This window comes from Labeo rohita, chromosome 17, assembly GCF_022985175.1.
Source record: "Labeo rohita strain BAU-BD-2019 chromosome 17, IGBB_LRoh.1.0, whole genome shotgun sequence".
NCBI classification, from domain to species: domain Eukaryota; kingdom Metazoa; phylum Chordata; class Actinopteri; order Cypriniformes; family Cyprinidae; genus Labeo; species Labeo rohita.
In genome coordinates, this window is record NC_066885.1 from 26,356,691 (window position 1) to 26,375,773 (window position 19,083).

General features: G+C 39.8%; 1 protein-coding gene across 5 annotated transcripts in view; it reads right to left on the reverse strand.

Moving 5' to 3' along the window:
* Nucleotides 1-294: 294 nt before the first annotated feature.
* The window catches only part of kif26ab (kinesin family member 26Ab), a 108,012-nt gene continuing 89,223 nt past the window's right edge, over nt 295-19,083 (reverse strand). For all 5 annotated transcript variants that reach the window (XM_051133175.1, XM_051133176.1, XM_051133177.1 and 2 more), the window contains 10 exons: nt 15,639-15,848; nt 13,276-13,369; nt 10,723-10,985; nt 8,736-8,919; nt 6,987-7,146; nt 6,250-6,412; nt 2,480-5,807; nt 1,794-1,984; nt 991-1,141; nt 295-887 (listed from right to left, as the gene is read on the reverse strand). In XM_051133175.1, the coding sequence (XP_050989132.1) occupies nt 709-887; nt 991-1,141; nt 1,794-1,984; nt 2,480-5,807; nt 6,250-6,412; nt 6,987-7,146; nt 8,736-8,919; nt 10,723-10,985; nt 13,276-13,369; nt 15,639-15,848 (4,923 nt within the window). In that variant the 3' untranslated portion in view covers nt 295-708. The remainder of the gene's footprint in view (nt 888-990; nt 1,142-1,793; nt 1,985-2,479; nt 5,808-6,249; nt 6,413-6,986; nt 7,147-8,735; nt 8,920-10,722; nt 10,986-13,275; nt 13,370-15,638; nt 15,849-19,083) is intronic.

Genomic DNA, 19,083 nt, shown 5'->3' on the forward strand with positions numbered 1-19,083 from the left:
TGAATCACACATGACTGAGTGATACTGTGTTCCTTAAAAAGACAGATATTCGATTTGAAAAGTAGAAAAAAACACTCGGACAGAAAACTACAAATACAACGTAAGGCTCAAAAGGTTTAATAACAATATGCTGACAGAGGTGATAGTTCAGGAGGCAAAGGCAAAGCACAGAAAGTCAGCTTATTGCTCTCCTTTCGCACCCAAAATGATATTTCACACACTGTATGATCATATAAATACACTATACAATGCAATAAAATAACAAAAAAATATGGTTCGGCTTGGGTATGCTGGTCATAGCACTAGCACCAGTAGAAAAAATAATGATTGACAACAAATGTACAAAACAGTCATATGAAAAAGGCACTTTGTGGTGTGGTTGAATAACTCTTCGGTAAGTGAGAATGATTCTTCTCTTTCCTTGCGTAAGGAAATGCGTCAAACGCACGAAAGCTTGTTGGATTTCCATTGGACTAAGTCTATTCCATGTTTGTTAAGAGGCACTGCATATAACCAGAACAGTTTTCTCTTCTCCAGAAGATCATAAGTTCCTACTTCATGCAGAATTCAATGTTCCATTCTATTATAAAGATCATCCTCGGAATCGCCGGACCGGCTGCTACATTTCATTATCCTTCTTTTCAGACATCCAGTGTCCTGTCTTCCTCCATCTCTTTGTCAGTGTCCATCGATCACCACCTTCTGTTTCTAAACCTCCACCTCTCGCGGTCCTTCCTGCACGTCAGATGCTACTCGGATGTCAAAGCAGGTCACCATCATGACGCGGGACTTGCATAGGTTGACGCAGTATTCCAGTTCAGCTGTAGCCTGCTCCAATGCCTCCAAGTACTCTTGCGACTCCTGATCCAAATCTTGATCCACCTCAACTGCAAAGCAAACCAGAACAGTTATTAGAAATTCAAAATATTTAGCATGAACTTTCACCTTTGTCTACCAGTCACAAGTTTAGTGTGGAGGTATAACACTTACACTCTCCAATCCACTTGCTGGGATCCATCATTAATCTAGACTTTGTGTCCTCCAGCTCTTCTTTCAGAGTCGTATGCTTGTCTCTGAGATCTCTGATTTGCTGCTGCCGTTTCTCAAGAACCTTCAATTTAGTGTTAAAATACATCAGGCCCTGTGTACAGAAGATGAGACATGATGATTAAAATGACAATTCCATATCGGAGACTAATTTTGGGCTTATCTGGATTGACTAGACGAAAAAATGTGGTACGATGCTGGTTCCATAAAATTACTTCAGTATTTCCCTGGCCGTGACATTTTCTACACAAAGGAAGCACGGGTTACAGAACTATAATAGTGCTGTGATATTTTCCAGGCATTGTAATGGAAAAATACAACCTTCCTTGCGTTACAGTCTGGTTCACTTATACAATCGAGCTACATCTATGCCAGTTAATCAACATACCTTCTCAACATCCTGAACTGACTGTTGGAACAAAGCGGAAAAGAATGTCAGGAGCTATACTAAGAAGTACACCTCTATTATCCAATAATACGCCTATGCCTGGATAAACACCCCTGTGCACTAAAGGTAGTTACAAACAAAAAAATTGGTCTCTGACATCTCAGCTATGCACTGTGCAAACATAGTTATACATAGTTATTCATCTATGTATTATTCATCATATGTTGTAGCTTTCCTATCTAGAATGCATAAGCATATCTAACATAGTTTACATTCCCATGAGAATGGACTAAGAATAATATTTATGCACCGAACTGGATCTCAGTTTCCAAACAACACCCAGACAACCCATTCTAACCTCATCTGTCTTTTCTTGTCTTCGTCGCTGAAGCCTCTCCACATCATCAATTTCATACACTTTGATCTCAAAAGGCTCTTTCAGTGGCCCGGACATAGGGGGAAGGTCCACCCACTGGCCCGTGGTCCCAGGCTTCCCCAGGGAGGAGGTGTCCGGTAAGGGAGCTGGGATGAGACGCCGCCTCTGGAGGCCTGGTCCATGGAGAGACAATTGAAACACTGAACATTGGAAATTGAAACACTGCAAAACCAAATGAGGAGGGAAAAAACTGCATAAAAGATGGATGGGTAAAGATATATCAAGCAGGCAAAAATATATTGAGGAATGGGAAAAAATATGTTGTGCTAGTTATTTGTATGTGTATGAGGATGTAGACTAGATTGAGATTCATATCAAAACCTTCTGACTAAATTGCATGTGATGTTCAGATGCATACTATAAGCACTACCCATTCTATATCCATCTCAAGTAGGCACATAGTGTAATAACATTTCATAACCATAGGTTTCATAACCTCTTTGCCTTCAGTAGTTTTCAGAAAAAAAAATGTGTTCCATGTGGACTTCAGTGTCAGCATGGTTCATGCTTATTTACAAAAACGAAAAAAAAAAAAAAAAAACTACAAAATCAAAATGACTATCAAAAACTTCAGGTCTTCATAGATGACAAGAGATGCTGCTACTCACCATTTGACCTCTTCTTGGGTGCTTTGGAGCTCCTTGTGCGACCAGAGGAGGACATCCCACTCTCACTCATGGAGTCATGGGCTGAAGAAGCACTACCAGTAGCTTCACTGTCACGGATCATGCTCTCATATCCACTGCTCCCTCCACTGTGGTAGAAGAGTGCAGTTCGTCCCATGGCAGGAGGCAACTCCCCACTTAGGACACTACTGTTATCACTTCCATGCCCACTGCTGTAGCGCTGAGGTCTTCTGGGGGCTGTGATCTTACTATATGGAGACGGGAGAATGGGGATTGGGGTATGCTTGTCATCATTGAGGTTCACTCCACTGTCATTGCCACTGTCTGAATCACCTGAGCCCTTTGTATGTTTCCCAGAGGGATTGGCCAAGGCCAACTCACTAACGCGACTGTTTGCGGCCCGCATTGCTTGCTTGGTACCCATTATTGTTCCTCTTGTAGATTTACCATTGCCTCCTACTGTTGCACGGGGTAATGCAGTCTTTCCTGAAGGTGGAAGGTTGGCATTCCTTGTTGCTGGTGCCACAAGAGACTTAGTGGAGGAGCTCAGCGCTTTGGAGTTGCTTGCAGATAATGTGCGTGCTTTGTTTGCATTAACAGGTATTTGTCTTGCGTTAAGGCCGCCTTTGACAATCCCACTTTTTACAGTGGTTGCTGGGTTTATACAAGAAGGTGGAGAGGTAGTAATTGGGGAAGAGTTGGCAACAGGTGATCCAAACCTACTGACGGACTTGCTTGACTTGCTGTTGAGACTAGCGCCACTGTTTTCTCGACTAAGAGCAGGTTTCGACCCCAAAGATGACAAACTGTCACATCTGTCTAGAGATATCTGGCTCCCATAAAGCTGTCCTGTATCACCTCTAGCTCCTCTACCTTTGAGACTAGAGGTTGCTTTAATCAAACTATGCTCTGATTTTAAGTTAGATGTTCTTAAGCTATTTGGATCACTCCTAGAGCTAAGATCAATATCATCTTCTAAACCTGTAGCCCTTGGTGCTAAAGACTTTCCAGCCTCATAAGCAGACTTTAAGGCACTTGAGGGAAACAGGATGCGATTCTTTTGATCCAAACTAGACTTGCGAACTGGAGGAGGAGGTGGTGATACGTTGCCAGGTTTTGACATACTTTCCTCCTGCTTGCTTGCTTTTCCACTTTTTCCTAAAGAGGAGAACTTTAAACTTCCTGTTGAAGAACCAATATCTTGAGCAAGCTTGACATCAATTGATGTATGTATGACTGGAACTGTCCCAAGTGTTGTTGCACCTCGTCTAAGCTGTGGCATCTTGCTCAGGGGCTCCATCTTCCTGGTGTTGCTAGATTTTTCACATCCGTCCACCACCCTTTGGGATGGGTTTGACCCTAGTGCTTTGGGCATTCGAGGTACACTGTTGCTGTTTGTGCCTGCTTTTCTTGCAGGAATTCCACTCATTCCATTTTTAACAAATCTGGATGAAGAACCTGAATTAGAGGTTATAGAGGACTCCAATGAGCTGTCTCCTCTGTGCCATGGATCTGGTATGCAGTCTAGCCTTGGTGGCTCACGTCTCCAGTTGCTACTGGAGCTGTTTCCATTGATACTGCTACTCTGGGCTGTGGATGAGGTAGGTTTAAATTTCCTGGAAAGACTACACTGGACAACTTGAGAATCTTGAAAAGACTGGGGATCGGATAAATGAATGGTATTTGCCTTTGCCAGTTTTGGCACACTTCTGGCAGACAGTTGTGGGGCCTCTGGAGAGGATGGGCACTTGCTAAGAGAAAGTTTGCTTGATATAGCACTGTCGCTGTCCAAATCTGAGAAGCTACAGCCACTATCATTCAAGGAGTTCTTAAGTTCCTTTTGAGGACTGCTTTGGAACATCCTAAGAGAATCAAGGTAGAAGCTGCTGTCTGGGCCAGTATGAGTACCTTGAGGGAGAAAGACATCCGCTGTTTGGGCACCTTCACTCTCCAGAGTACAGACGCTTACTTCGCTAAGCCATGATGTGATAGAAGAACCACGGCTTCCAAGTGAAGAACATGCTTTCTCCTGCAATGGTGCCACCATTTTAATGTTTCCCTCTGAGGTACCAACATTGCATGTATAGGCATCAAATTCATCATTGATGCTGCTAATGATGCTTACTGGTCGTGATCCTGAGGCAAGGGCCTGTAGTGAGCAATCACTATTGAAACTCACAATACTGGAGGGCCTTCCATTGTCCACAATGTTGCCGATTGATAACTCTTCCACAAGAGTGAATACAAGCTCATCCTCACCATTTAGCTCCACTGGTTGTTTAAGGGTTACAGTTGTCCTCAATATGTCCTTTTCCATGCACCTTTCCCTAAGATTGGACCTCATTTCTCCAGAGGCCCTAGGATTAAGGTGATGGACTTTTACAGGTGAGCTCTCATTTGAATCACCTCTTTTTTGATGACTCATCCCAATTGGTGGTATCCTCGTGGCAGACTTTTCTTCACTTTCATTACTCACCCTGACATAGTCTTTTTGTTGTGGTGGTGGGGGAGCAGGCTTGGGTAACTTTTTACTGAAAAAAACTTTTTCCCTAACCACAGGCTCCGAGTATTGGGATGCTACTGGTTTACTTTGTTTTCCTGCAGTGCATAGGAGTGTTCCGTTGTCTGACATTTGCACCTTTTCACCATCTGCACTTGTCCTACACAAACTCTCAGACATGTCTCTGAGATCTTTCTCTGATGTGGCACTTTGCAACTTGGAATGTTCTAATTTGGATGCGTGTTTTGGACTGCCAGGCAGTTTACTGGCTACAGAAATTGACTTTTTGGATATGCTGTCCTGTGTTGATAAGAGCGCTTTGGTAGGAGTCTTAGGAGAAACTGAAATGCAACCAGAGCCTTCTTTCAATTTGGTTGCATCACGGTCCATTTTAGGGCTTGCAGAATTTCCTCCAGATTCTCCAACAAAGTCTGTAGGTTCCTCACTACCGTCGATACATTCTAATCGCTCCTGAAGCTCAGCAAAGGTGTTACATTTGAAGTGATCACGGTCAACCGGCCCTTCTTTCCCTCGTTGCTTACGGTTAAGAGAGGGGATGATGGGAACAAAGGCTGGGGGTCCTTCGTTGTCACTGAGCTCTCGATCAGAGATGGCAGCACCACCAGGGCCCACATAAATTACAGTGTCACATGATTGCTCACTACTTGAAGAATAGTCAGGATCACTGAGGAATGATGGTAGATCTGGGTCAAGGGCCACAGTGCGAGGATGGAAGGGCCGCAAATGTGGTGGTCGGCGGATTCTTCCCTCATCACAGGAACTCTCCCCTCCAGAGGAACTGGATGCATACTTGACAAAGACAATGCCAAAATATAATAAAAAAAAAAACTCTGGAACACAGGTGTGGTGTAGTTGTAACCATGTCTAATTAGGTGATGCATTGACTGTACTCTGAGGGCACGTGTTATACAAATCCCATGACAACAATATGAATTGCTTAATTATTTGGAAGAGAGTTTTAAAAACCATTTAGCTGATTCAGGAATACCCAAGGGCAATACATCAAGTGACTCTTTCTATTTTCTATGATAGTAAATCTTGCAATACTCAATTACAGTCTCATTATAACTGTTGATGTCAATATGCACTAAACATATTTCTATGTTGTTATCCCAAGACAAATTGATTTTGTTTGGTCTAAAACTGGATTTTAATTGGATTAAAATCAGCACTGATCCTCTAAGTACAATTATTATAAGAATTATTGAATTCTAGCCACTTAAATAGTTACCTTTGATTTCTTTTTTCTCATACGATGGATTCGGGAGGCCAGCTGAATGGTGGTAAGAGACTCTGCATAATTGGCAGGGGAGTCAGTGATGTGGGCAATCATGGTTGTCCTACAGTTGATGTTCCCCAAGGAATCTCGCAGTAACATGGTAAGCTTGCTATCCCTGGAAAAATGCATTTTTATTGTCAGCATAAACACAGGTTGATAGGTTGTCAGCAGAAAGTCAACTGTTTACTCAAGTACTGAGGCAGCCTGGCCGTTAACTGTTCTCTAAAAGTGCAGAACCATCGAAAGGTCCACTATACAGTCCTGCTAAGATATTAATCACAAAAAGCTACAAATACGCCTATATTGCAATTCTGCCAAATGCGAGTAGGTTTTAGAAAGGTCAGAAATAGGGCATATGCAACCTCGACAAGACCTCGACAACCTCTCTTTTTAAAAAGAGATGTGTGATCTATGAGCTCAGCAAAACACAGGTAAACAGCAGTGCATTAGTCAAACAATAAACCTGTCAACAGAGATATCACAGGTACAAGCTTGTTGCTAACAACTTTGATTACGTGCTCAAATGTTTCCGTATTATATCTTCTATGGAAACACGTAAGACCTCTGAAAGATTTTCAGAATTATCATGTAATTCTATTGATACTAGTTACACTATTTGATTAGAAATTGACACATTTAGAACAACATGACCCACTTTGGATTTTTACTGTCTTGTGACGTTATCTTACCTGTATGGTACATGTTTAGCCCCGTTGGCCAAAGCCAGTATCACGTTTCCCAACGCAGTCAGAGACAGACACAGACCTCCTCCTGCGTCCCTGCTCTTACAAAGCACCTTCTCACAGCTTCCCAAGTCAATCAGATGCAATCTGCTCCTACCACCAGACACTGATGGGGGTGGAAAAAAAAGAGAGAAAATGAGAGGTGATCCCTGGGGTCCCACACTACAACCAGTACAAACATACTTTCCTTCCACAAACAGGCCTACTTGAATTTCAGTTAAGTTTACATCAGCTCTGTTTTGATCTAGCAATTCAAATTCATTAACATTCATATTCTGTATATGTTATTAATAACTAAATCATGGAAACACAATAGCGTTTATGAATATTTAGAGAGATAAAAGGCAATAATCAAAAACAAATAGAAGAGTCAATGACAATTAGTTCATTCCCAAAGCTCATCGCAAATGAAACTACTTACATTATGAAGTTTAATTCCAAAGTGTTATGGTTGCAGACAAAGCAAACTTGACCAAACAAAATAAATGACTCTAAATGGTAAACCACAGATGATTACTTGAGGCTATAATATCTCATTCTGTAAAGATAATTCCAACTTAACCATCCCTGTAATGGAAGATACAAATACACTGTCAACCCCACTCATTACCGATATCACTGAAAGTCTGAGATGCTGCCAGTGCGGTTATACCACGCTTACGACACTCCCACACTGAGGTAATGTCGGGCAAAGTGAGGAGTGGCAAATAACAGATATATTAATAAACATCCCCAGAGAAGACCTGCGGCTGACAAGACCGTGTGTGATTTATTCATGAGTAAGTTACCCAGCCCGTTATGATTCAAAGACAGAACAAGCTGGCCTAGATAAACACCTATATTAATGCAATGCTCCAAGTATAAAGACAACTGAGTTTCGGTGATGTGCTATCTACTCATCTTTGACCTGTGAATATAACAGACCGTTGATAGAAACTAAAGGTTAATTCTGTGTCAATCTGGATGCTGCTCTGACAAGCAACTGTTTCTATGAATATATTGTTGTCTATCAATGGGCAATGAATATACAGTAGTTCCTTCTCAATGACTATAAGAAGTACAGTAAAAAGACCTCCGTCATACAGAAGAGTGAAGGGTGAATTGACAATTGACACACTATGTTATTACACATGATGATATAGAGAAATGTTAGACCTTGAAACACTATAGCATTCCCTCCCGGCCATTTTTTTTGTCTGCCATTTGCTTTTTTCCTCTCTAATAGCATGTTAAAATCAGCAGGCTTGATGAAGCCATTTAAAGATGCTTCCATGGCAATTTCACTGTTATAAAATAGTGACCAACACTGTATTTACCTATGCAAATTTGTACCGTGATGGCACAGTGACAGGTACCTCTATACTATGATTAGAGTTGTTAGCTGCTCATGAATTATTACTATCTGTTAAAATTCCCATTAAAGTTTAATGAAGTGGTCAAAGCAGACATGATTGATTTCCCTCTTACCATGATGGAGCGAGAGGCAAATTGAAGGGATTCTGGTAACTCTCTGATTTGGCCTGTAATATCACAGCTATTACATTAATAAGCTTGAGATGTATTTTCCCTTTCACTGGGAAAATGAGGAGGAGGAGGAGAAGGAATTAGACTAGACTGAGTATAATCGATTTAGCACATGCCGAGCCTTCAACAACGCAGCAGTATCATTTCACACAGTGCAAACACGAGACTTACTTCCACCCTTGCCACTCTTCTCCATGCGGTACTGGTAGATGTGTAAGGTGAACAGCATGTGGGAGTTGCGGCGGTCTTCCTCATCTGCATCTGGCCGGTTGGTGCTACGTGCTGCGATGGCGGCGTCAAGAAACAGGGCGGCCTTTTCAGCAGTGGGAGCCCTTAATTCGCTCTGGTTCTGGAGCTACAACATGGAGAGGATTTTTAGGTGTGTGCGTGTGAAAGAGTGGGATTTATTCTGGCTTAAGTGAAATGAAAACATGGCTAGAGCTAGTTAGTCATACCAAGATTTTGGTTATCCAAAATCTTAGTATGACTAACTTTGTGTTGAGTCCTTTTTAATGAAAATTCAAGAAATAAATATTCCAGTAAATTATAAATTTATCTCATTTGCTTATTTTATCTTTATATTTGGAACATGAACACAAACCAAAAGATAACAGCAATTATAAAGTTAATGGCAAAACAATGCAACAACGTGTTTAAAAAAATGTAACAAGATTATAAAATGACACAATTTTGTCACCATATATAGTCTTTTTGTAGTGTATAATGTAAAATTTTAGTCATCTTGATCATTTTTCTGTAAAATTCAGTCAGATTTATTTATTTATTTATTTATTTATTTATTTATATAAAACCTACAATTTATCATATAATTTAAAATTAAATATTACAGGAATACTCTGTAGAACAGATGTTATTCAAGTCAAAAGTATTACTTAATATGACTAAATTAACCTGACTTCATTATGACTACATAAACCAACAACTTTCATTTTTAAAGGTCAGATCCGGTAGAAATAGAATCTTCAAGTATCAACTCCAAACTGTACTGTTTTTCATAGCGTATTGTCATACAGCTTATCCCTAGTTGGAGTCAACGAAGAAGGAGATCAAGATAACTGAGCCTCTTTACACAGTTCTAGACAATTAAATCAAGTCTCTAGGGCAATCAGAGAAACAAATACGCCCAGAGAGGGAGTAGGATTACTGATGAGAGCGAGTGGTGGATAAAGAGGGCAAGAGGGCATTATCTGATGGAACAAGCCTTGGAATGAAACATGCACTGGCCATATTTATGATCTTTTTCAAGGAAATGAGCAATTAGGCTGAACAGAATGGATCTTAATTCCCTGCATGTTTTTCCTTGATGTTCCTGATAAGCTTACTGACGTAATCAGCTGTATTTTCCAAAAAGTACCCATCAAAAACGGATTCTTTTAGAACAATAGCAGCCACTTTCCTGCAGTGCTCGCCAACCGCCTCTGGCCAACGAGCCACTCTAAAACTAAAGTGAGGAGAGAATGCTGGGAGAAGTGATGGGCTTACAAACCCACTCCCCAGATTTGAACTTCACAGGCCTCTAGGCAGTCTTTGATGTGCTGCTTCATATGGACCCCCAAAAAAACAACATCTGATGCCAACACCTGGCAGCGCTTTTAACTACCCTCTACCTACCCCCAAACTCTACCTACCCCCTTCTGATATTTACCCCCTTCCAGTAGAAGGTAAGGGGGGGAGGGTGAAACAGCACAGCAGCACACCCAGATGGATCCTGATGGTGCACTGAGTAAAAAGAACCACCACAACATCTGGCCTTTAATTTGAGATTTAGTGATTAAGCTCAGCTAAAGGTATTCTGTAATAACTTTTACTGTGAAGTGAGGGCAGCTAAAATCTATGAAAACTACTTAACTGACAGAACAAATAAGATACAATTTAACAATGTCCTTACTACCTTTCTGGGCCTTGAATGTGTCAGCTGCACTGCTGTCTATGCAAAGTCAGATAGCTCTCGGATTTCATCAAAAATCTCTTAATTTGTGCTCTGAAGATGAACGAAGGGTCTCACGGGTAGAAAAAATTCTAAATGTTTTGACTTCCATTTTCAGGATACACTTGGTTACCACATGACAAGCAAGACCGAGAGTGCTTTGTCAGGAAAAATAAGCTAAAGCTGACATCTAGTTGTGGAGATACTGACCTGTGTGCCACAGATGGGGTCCTCGCGCAGGTAGACACCAGGCGACTGGCCGTCCTGCAGACTTCCTGTGGGCACATCAGAAAGCAGGTCCTGCAGGCTCTCGTCCTTGCCGTAGATTTCCACGGCTGACACCCGTACCGAGAAGCGTGTGCCAGTCTTCTCCTTGCGCTCGTTGATGAGCTTGAACAGCCAGGAGATGGCACAGGGCGCAATGCCAAGGCCCTGCGTGGAGCTGTCCATGCCAATCATGGTGTATGTCTTGCCTGGTGAGAGATAGAGATGGAAAAAGCTGTTGATTCTGGCAAGGTGATGATGATGATGAGCACTCAGTGAGCAAGTGTTTCAAGTACTGGTGTTTCTACCACTGATTTGATGAGATATCATTCTTGGATAATAAACCACCAATCATAACACATTAGTAGCATCTGATGACAGTTATAAACTTCTGACTCAGTCTGAATTCAGATTTGTTTTCTGTTTTTACCGTATCTTTACAGATGCTCTGGCAAGAAGGCGTGGTAAAACAAAGCCAGTAACGGGAAAACAAGTCGGGAGGTGAGCGGTGGGAAAATAAGTAAAATGTTTGATGATTAACACCCGTCTCTGATTTCAGTAACTTGCCTGTAGAGAGCGGATATAAGATGCCAAACGAACCAGGGTGCGTTTCCCAAAAGTTAGCCAACTATGGTCACAATTTCCATCGTTATTTCTGTCATGACATCTCTTGGAGGGATTAGCATGGTAATGTACATGACAATGTTAATGTATTTGGTCTTAGCGGAATAGATCTGCTACACTGCTGTGGCAGAGTAAGTACCGAGACTTGCTACTGCCAATAAATCCAAAACATGTTGCTGTGAGCATGTAAGAAATATTGCTGCTGCACATGTAACATAACATATATGATTAACCCCCATAGCACACATGAATCACCTCGTAGCAGATCTATACAGGTGGAGCTGGGGAAGGTGGAGGGTTTCTGAAGCATGCTGCAAAACTGCTACAACTAGAACTAGTCATATATTTGAATGTTGAGCAGTGAGCTCAAGGTCTATTGATACAGGAGAGAACCAATCAGCTGTGCCATGTGATGATGATGTCATTAGGTCAGATTGAGTTGGACCTATCGGACTGCACCATCTAGAGTTTCATGCCAGGGGGCCTCAGAGGGCAGTCCTAGGCCAGTGAAAGCTGCGATGGAGTCTAGACATTCTGCCACCTACAAGAGGCAGGGGCCTGAAAGCTCTCGGATTTCATCGAAATTGTCTTAATTTGTGTTCCGAAGATGAACGAAGGTCTTACGGGTTTGGAACGACATGAGGGTGAGTAATAAATAACAAAATTTTCATTTGGGGGTGAACTATCCCTTTAAATAGATCATGCACTTGAGCATAATAAGCAAGCTAACACATAGTATAATCTATGTGTATCTTTCATTTCATACATATAAAAATTTCATTCTTCACATTTAAGTTTGTTAAGAGAGTTAATGCATAATTTCTGGAAAGTATGCATGTGGGTACTTGTTCTAGAACCACAGGAAATCCAAAGTGATATAAGGAAACCCACACAATTAATTTAAATAATGGAGAACAGAAATAGCTTTTGGGAAATAGGCGTGACTTACTTAATTGTGATTATGACATGAGACACTGCATATTATCAACAGACTGGTTTAGATTTCTGATGCATCATGCTGGTTGATGCATCTACATATCCTATCAGTCCAAAATCAAGGTTCATACAGCCATCAGATATGATTGGTTGTGACTGTACTGCAAATTGCAATCACTGTGAACAGACGAAACTGTTTATCATTGGGATTTACTGCATCGCATCCGTTTTGGAGTGTAATTATGTTTTTTATTCAAAAAAGAATAAAGTTTTCCTTTCATCACAATGTAATTACTTTCTCTGGCTTGAAAGTTGTTTTGTTAACATTACCAAGGCCATGAGGAAGAGTAAAATAATGAATAAGTGGATATTTTAAAATAATTAATAAGTGGACTGTGTTTATGTTCATGATTGAGGAACTCCCTACATTATTTCTCTTTAAATATTCAGTTTTATATATGTCACATTAGAGTAGTTAAAGAAAAAACGTGGTATAGAGCATCATTAGTACAAAAAAAAAAAAAAAAAGCTAGATAGATAAAGCTAAAAAAGATAAAGAAAGATTAATACTGTTCCATATAGACAGTCTGGCTTTAAAAGAGTCATAAATAATGCTTAAACGCTTAGACCGCATGTAGTAAATGATGCAGGAAACCATCGCAATATCTAACAAGCATAATTGGCAATAGTGCAGAACTCTGATGCAGTCTACTGTGAGGGTCAATTAGTCAGCTTTTAATTACACTCTACCCTCTGGTCTCTTATACACACACACACACACACACACAATTGAATACCCTACTCATGCCAATTCTGAAAAGCAAAAGCACATTTTTGACCTGTAGTTTTAATATTAGACATCAAAGTGTCTTACAAACTGTGAAATGAGATCAGTGGGTGTCATATTCAATGAACAGAAGAGTATTCAGAATAACTTACCGACTTTGACATGACCGAAGCAGAAAATACACCCATCGGCTCCGTTGACCACTGATTGAATAACTTCAGCCACTGTCCCTGAGCAAACTTCAGCCTGTCAAATATAATGAAACACACTGACATGAATATATACACACATATATATATAAGCAAAATCAAAGACAATGTTAAAACATGTACTATATTGCAGTTCCCAATACAGTTTAAATAAAGTATATTTACTTTTTTAAAAGGCAACTATGCTGCACTGAAGGAAAAAATGCTTATTTTAAAGTCTAAACAACAGTGCACATCAAAGTCTTAATAATCAATGTTCTGATGGTTTTTAGCACTCAGTTGAGCTGTGAAATGTAACCGAACCTTTTTTGGCAGAGTAGAAAGTGCCTAATCTTTTCTTTGATCCGGAGATCATTGATTTATTCACTAGCAACAGAAAACCACAGAAAGCACCAACAAGGCAGATCCTCATCACAGATTCATCAGACATGGGGGGCTTTACACCGGCTGCACTGTGCGGCCATAACGCTACAATCTGTTCCACTAGCCCCAGTCCCTGGAGACAATTTGGGACTGCAGCAATTTCCTCCCATACATCATAACACACACACACATTCTTACAACAGAACAACGGCTCAGTGCTTTGCTAAGAAATATGTCCCTGCAGTCTCACTAAACCACACACACAGTAGATTTGGAGGATTTACAGTTACATGACTTCACTGGTACCGAATACAGAGACCTAAAAGCCTTCTGCTGGCCGTGAGTAAAGGAACTCCTAATCGATAAGCTCTATAGGTCTTGTCTTGTGCATGTGAGTTCTTCAACTAAAAATAAAAGATAAACTCACAGTTGCTAGAAATAAAGTCAGAATTGCAAGATTGCAAATATGAGTTTATATCTCACAATCTGACTTTTTTTCTCAGAATTGTGAGATATAAATTCGCAATTGTGAGAATTGCGAAAAGTCCAATTTTAAGGGGAAAAAAATATATATTTATTCTCAGAATTGCCAGTTTATATCTCACAATTCGGACTTAACTCAACTGTCTGTTATAAAGTCAGAAATGCGAGATATAAACTTGCAATTCTGAGATTTAAAAAAGGCAATTGCAAAATTTAAACTTACAGTTCTGAGAAAAAAGGGTCTGAGTTTATACCTCGCAATTCTGATTTTATAACTTGCAATTGCGAGATTATATCTTAATTCCGAGGAAAAAGTCAGAATAGTGACAAAATGTCGCAATTACCTTTATTAAAAAAAAAAAAAAAAAAAAAAAAATTCAGTATCAAAAACAGGCTTCCATACACAGCAGACTTCAACGCCAATTTATTTGTTTTTCTACATAACACAAATTTCGGAAGACCAATATTAGCAAAGTAAAAGCATACTTTAGCCATACAGCCACATTTTTCGATGAAAATAAACTATAGATGCTTGTGTTGACAAACATTTCCCTTCCGAAAATTAAACATAGTTTTACGGTGGTAAAAGTGTAGTACCATGATTTTGCACACTGATTACCATTTGTATAGCCACAGTTTTACTACAAATACCATGGTTAAACTAAAATTAAGGCAGCAAAACCATGGTTAATTTTTAGGTACAATGATTTTTTTTTGTGTTTTTATTTGTAATAAAACCATGGTTCATTTTCATAAGGGTTGTGTGAGGGGAATTAAGAGATGCTTGCAACTCAAATACAAAGACATTTCATCGGTCATAACTTCCAAAGAGAATTAGTGCACTGGACAAGGTTGAAACTTTCAATTAACCTGTGTTTGCACACACTGTCAAATATAGTATACTTGATTTGCTATGAATTTGGATGTACGGATATGCTAAGCATTTGTGTCAAAACTGAAGTATACTTTGGGTTTTAAAATTTGGGGCAAATTATGTATCTAAGATATAATGTATCTTAGAAGTAACCACAATGTACCAGAACTTGTTCAAAACAGAAGTTTTGAAGTGGCTCTGTCACTTTTAATTGTTCACACATAATCATCCTCAAGTTAGTGAGTCTCCTAAAGTTCCTCTTCCCTATTTGTGTCCATTTGTTAACCACTTATCTTAAGATGGATGCCACTGCAATTTTGGAGGACAGATAATGAACTGCGAATGAGCTGCTAGATATGCGAGTCTGGAATTCAAACTATTTTCTATACTTAAAGAAACAGCTGTTGGGCTTATACTTTGAAGAATGGTGGTGTACCAAAACAGGCCGTTTTACATTAAGCCTCTTGCCCTGCAAAGAATGTGTTTGTGCTTCTCAAATATCTTCTTGACACTAACAAAACATTTTCACTTCAGAACTCAAAAGCAAATGCCAACGAAATGATAACATCTTCACAGCGTCTCTTACTTGAGAGGCATCTTGGGCAAAAACAGCGTCGAAGGCAAACATCTTTGGGGCGGGCAGCACTGCTCGTCTATGCACTGAGGTGGGCTGTGTGTTCAGTGAGGGATCGTAGAGGGTCAGCTGTTTCTTACGAGTGTCCACCTTCAGGAAGGACATGGACTCGGATGAATCCACAATCCCCAGAGATGGACAGATCCGCATCATCACTTTGACCTGGAACAAAAAGAAAACAATGCTATTAAAATAGAAGCAGAAACAGAGAATTCTAATTCTAATTCTATATGAAGATCAGGGTAAATTTAACTTAATTTGTCTTCTGGGAAATTTGTCTTTTCTGTAGCCTCTGAAGGGCACTACTAATTGAAAAAAATATATATTTAGGCAAAATAAGAATAATACACATCTGCATTCAGTTCAAAAGTTTTCACCCCCCAGCTCTTAATGCATGTTTTTTCCTTCTGGCGCATCAGTGAGCATTTGAACTTTCTGTAGTAGTTGCATATGAGTCCCTCGGTTGTCCTCAGTGTGAAAAAAGGGATCTCAAAATCATACAGTCATTGTTGGAAATGTTCAAACAAACAAAAAATGCTGGAAAACCAAAGAATTTGTTGGACTTGAAGGATTTTTTTGAAGAACAGCAGGCAGTTTAACTGTTTAGGACAAACAAGGGACTCAGGAACAACTATCACTAATCCAAAAAACACAGCTGGATCATTCAGGTAAGACACAGTATTAAGAATCAAGGGGATGTAAACTTTTGAAAACATTTTTATAAATACAACTATTTTCTATGTGTAAACATCTTTTATGTGAAATATCTTATTCAGGTCAGTACTAAAACAATAACATGCATTTTGTATTATCCCTATTATTTTGGTATACTAATTAATATTTTTAATGATTTTGTAAGGGAGATGCAAACTTTTGACCTCAATTGTATTAATAACTGATAAAAATAATTGTTTTTGTCACACCACATGACATTTTAGAACCTAAGCTAACATAACCTTGTTAAACAATAGTCTGACATTTCATGTTTGTTTTTTTTAAACCTCCTTGAGTGTTGGTTGCACCACATGACTTATTTGGGGGAAAGTTGTTTTTTTCTAAAAAGTAATAGTGTTACTTTACCAATATTCTAAAGTTTTCTATTAAGATATTCACTTTTATTTATTTACTTTTCCCTCCTTCAACATGGTATCAGAACACACACACACAAACATTGGTCACACCACATGACTGTGATTTGGGGAAAGTTGTTCCAAATATTAATAAACAGTTAGAAATTTAGAAATTATAAATGATAAGCATTAGCATTTATGACTGTGGAGTAGCTGTTACTGTTTCAGCAACTACTAATTCAAAGACAAATAAGTCAAACAGCTGAGAGAGAAAAAAAAAAAAAAAAACGTGTCATCACTGTTGACCACACACAGAGTAAACTAACAAAGCCAGCCATTAACAAATAGACTCCCTTTGGTAATATCACATATTGTCACGGTTGCGTCACGGTGCACTGCTAAGACCATTTGCCGCGAATATAGTAAAGCAAAACAAACATACTGTAAGAGAACCTCACGCACTTAATACAGCATTCAGAGCTGCACAAAGCCACAGTATTCCACGGGTGATTTGTAGCAGAGATATAATTACAACATTTGGGCTCCAGTGCTACGAAACAATGTCTGCACTGCTGATCCTATTCCACGGCACCCGGGGCCAAGCGGCATGCCTGCGCCACAGCGGCGGCCTGGCGTGAACTCCCCCTCACTGCTCCACAGGGGCCGATTACACTGATGGACATGTGCACGTGGTGAACAAATTACGCCGGCCGTGACATTGGAAATAGGCTTCCATATATGACCGGCCCCCGAATGAGACCAGCCACCCAGACACCACAGAAATGTGGGCTTGAGTTTTACATTTGTTGGCAATTTGATACGTGAGGAGAGTTTGATCCCCCTAGTGTGGCTGCTGGCTTCACACATCCTAAACTCTGGTCTATAAATGATGCCCCGCAAGTTTCTGAGACAATCCAAACAGTAATTATCTTAATGTGTCAAAATCTACCGCCAACTACCGTGCCCTTTTCAGAAAGTTTTGAGGCATATACAATAGTTTTGTGTCAGGAACAGACAAAAAACATAAGTACGAGCTGTCACTGCCGCAAGTCCGATTATTTTTTGCGTATGTGTTTGGCATTAGTCAGACTGCTGTCAATGCTTTATAACTGATTAAGCATGTTAAATCATTGATAGAGCATGTTAGTGAGTGAGATCAACAATAGAGACAAAAGCTAGAAAACAAAACCAATAGGGCTTACAATGAAGACTCATGTTTGTGTGATTTTTATCAAATCTGTCTTTGATAAGAGAGATTGGTGTAAAAATGGTAAGCGCTGCTTTGTTTTATGGTTAGAACATTTGCAGTCATTGCTCTTCTGGTTTCTCTTACTGAATGACGAATACAAAATGTTGCCTGCTGGTATAGAGAGCAGTGTTAGGAGTAACGCATTACAAGTGACGCAAGTGACGTAATCAGATTACTTTTTTCAAGTAACTAGTAAAGTACCTTGTAAGTTACTTTTATATGTAAAAGAAAATATTGAAGTGAAAAATATAACGTCTTTATATTAAAAACCACCAAGCAAACACAGCCCAGATGAGAAAAAGTTACTCAAAAGTAATATATCACATTACTTTCCATTAAAAATAATGCAGTTAGTTAGTTTTTTAGGAAGTAACACAATATTGTAATGCACTAATTTTAAAAGTAACTTTCCCCAACATTGATGAAGAGTTATTTCCTCTCGTGTAGGTGTAGAATGTACATGCCAGTTGGCTGTAGTCTTTGTGGAGTATTAATCCACAACTTTTTGCGCAATTTTTGGGCTTTTTCATCTGCACCCATTCAAACCGGCATGCTATAAGTGGTCATGAGACACACAAGAACCAATGCCACCAAACTGACATCAGTAATGACATGCGAATGTGATCTCAGAGCACCACTGGAGCTATTTTCAGCACAATTTCAGCTTGTTTCTCACACAAATCTATTGCACGGCTTCTGAAGAGTCATAAGATCCACTTTGATGTTGTTTTTGTCAATTTTTGGAGCGTGACAGCCGCTGGAATTACAGCACATGTCTTGCATCCTTCTGGACAATTTGGTCATTGTGCAAACAAAATGGTTACAGACGGCTGGACCATTATTCTAATGCCTGTAGCTTTTTATAGTTCTCCCAAAAGCTGCCAACAACTGGAGTCCATTCAGGCAGCATCAGATGCGGGTTTGCAGTAGTAGCAAGAGGAAGCTCATTAGTGAGGCTGCGATGTAATGAGTCCATTCTCAGTGGGTACTTATCAATCATTTCAGTGGGCTGCAGCTTCTGGCATGATGTTCTACAATCATCTTTCAGAGCAGGTGGCATCTAATCTGGAACAAATCC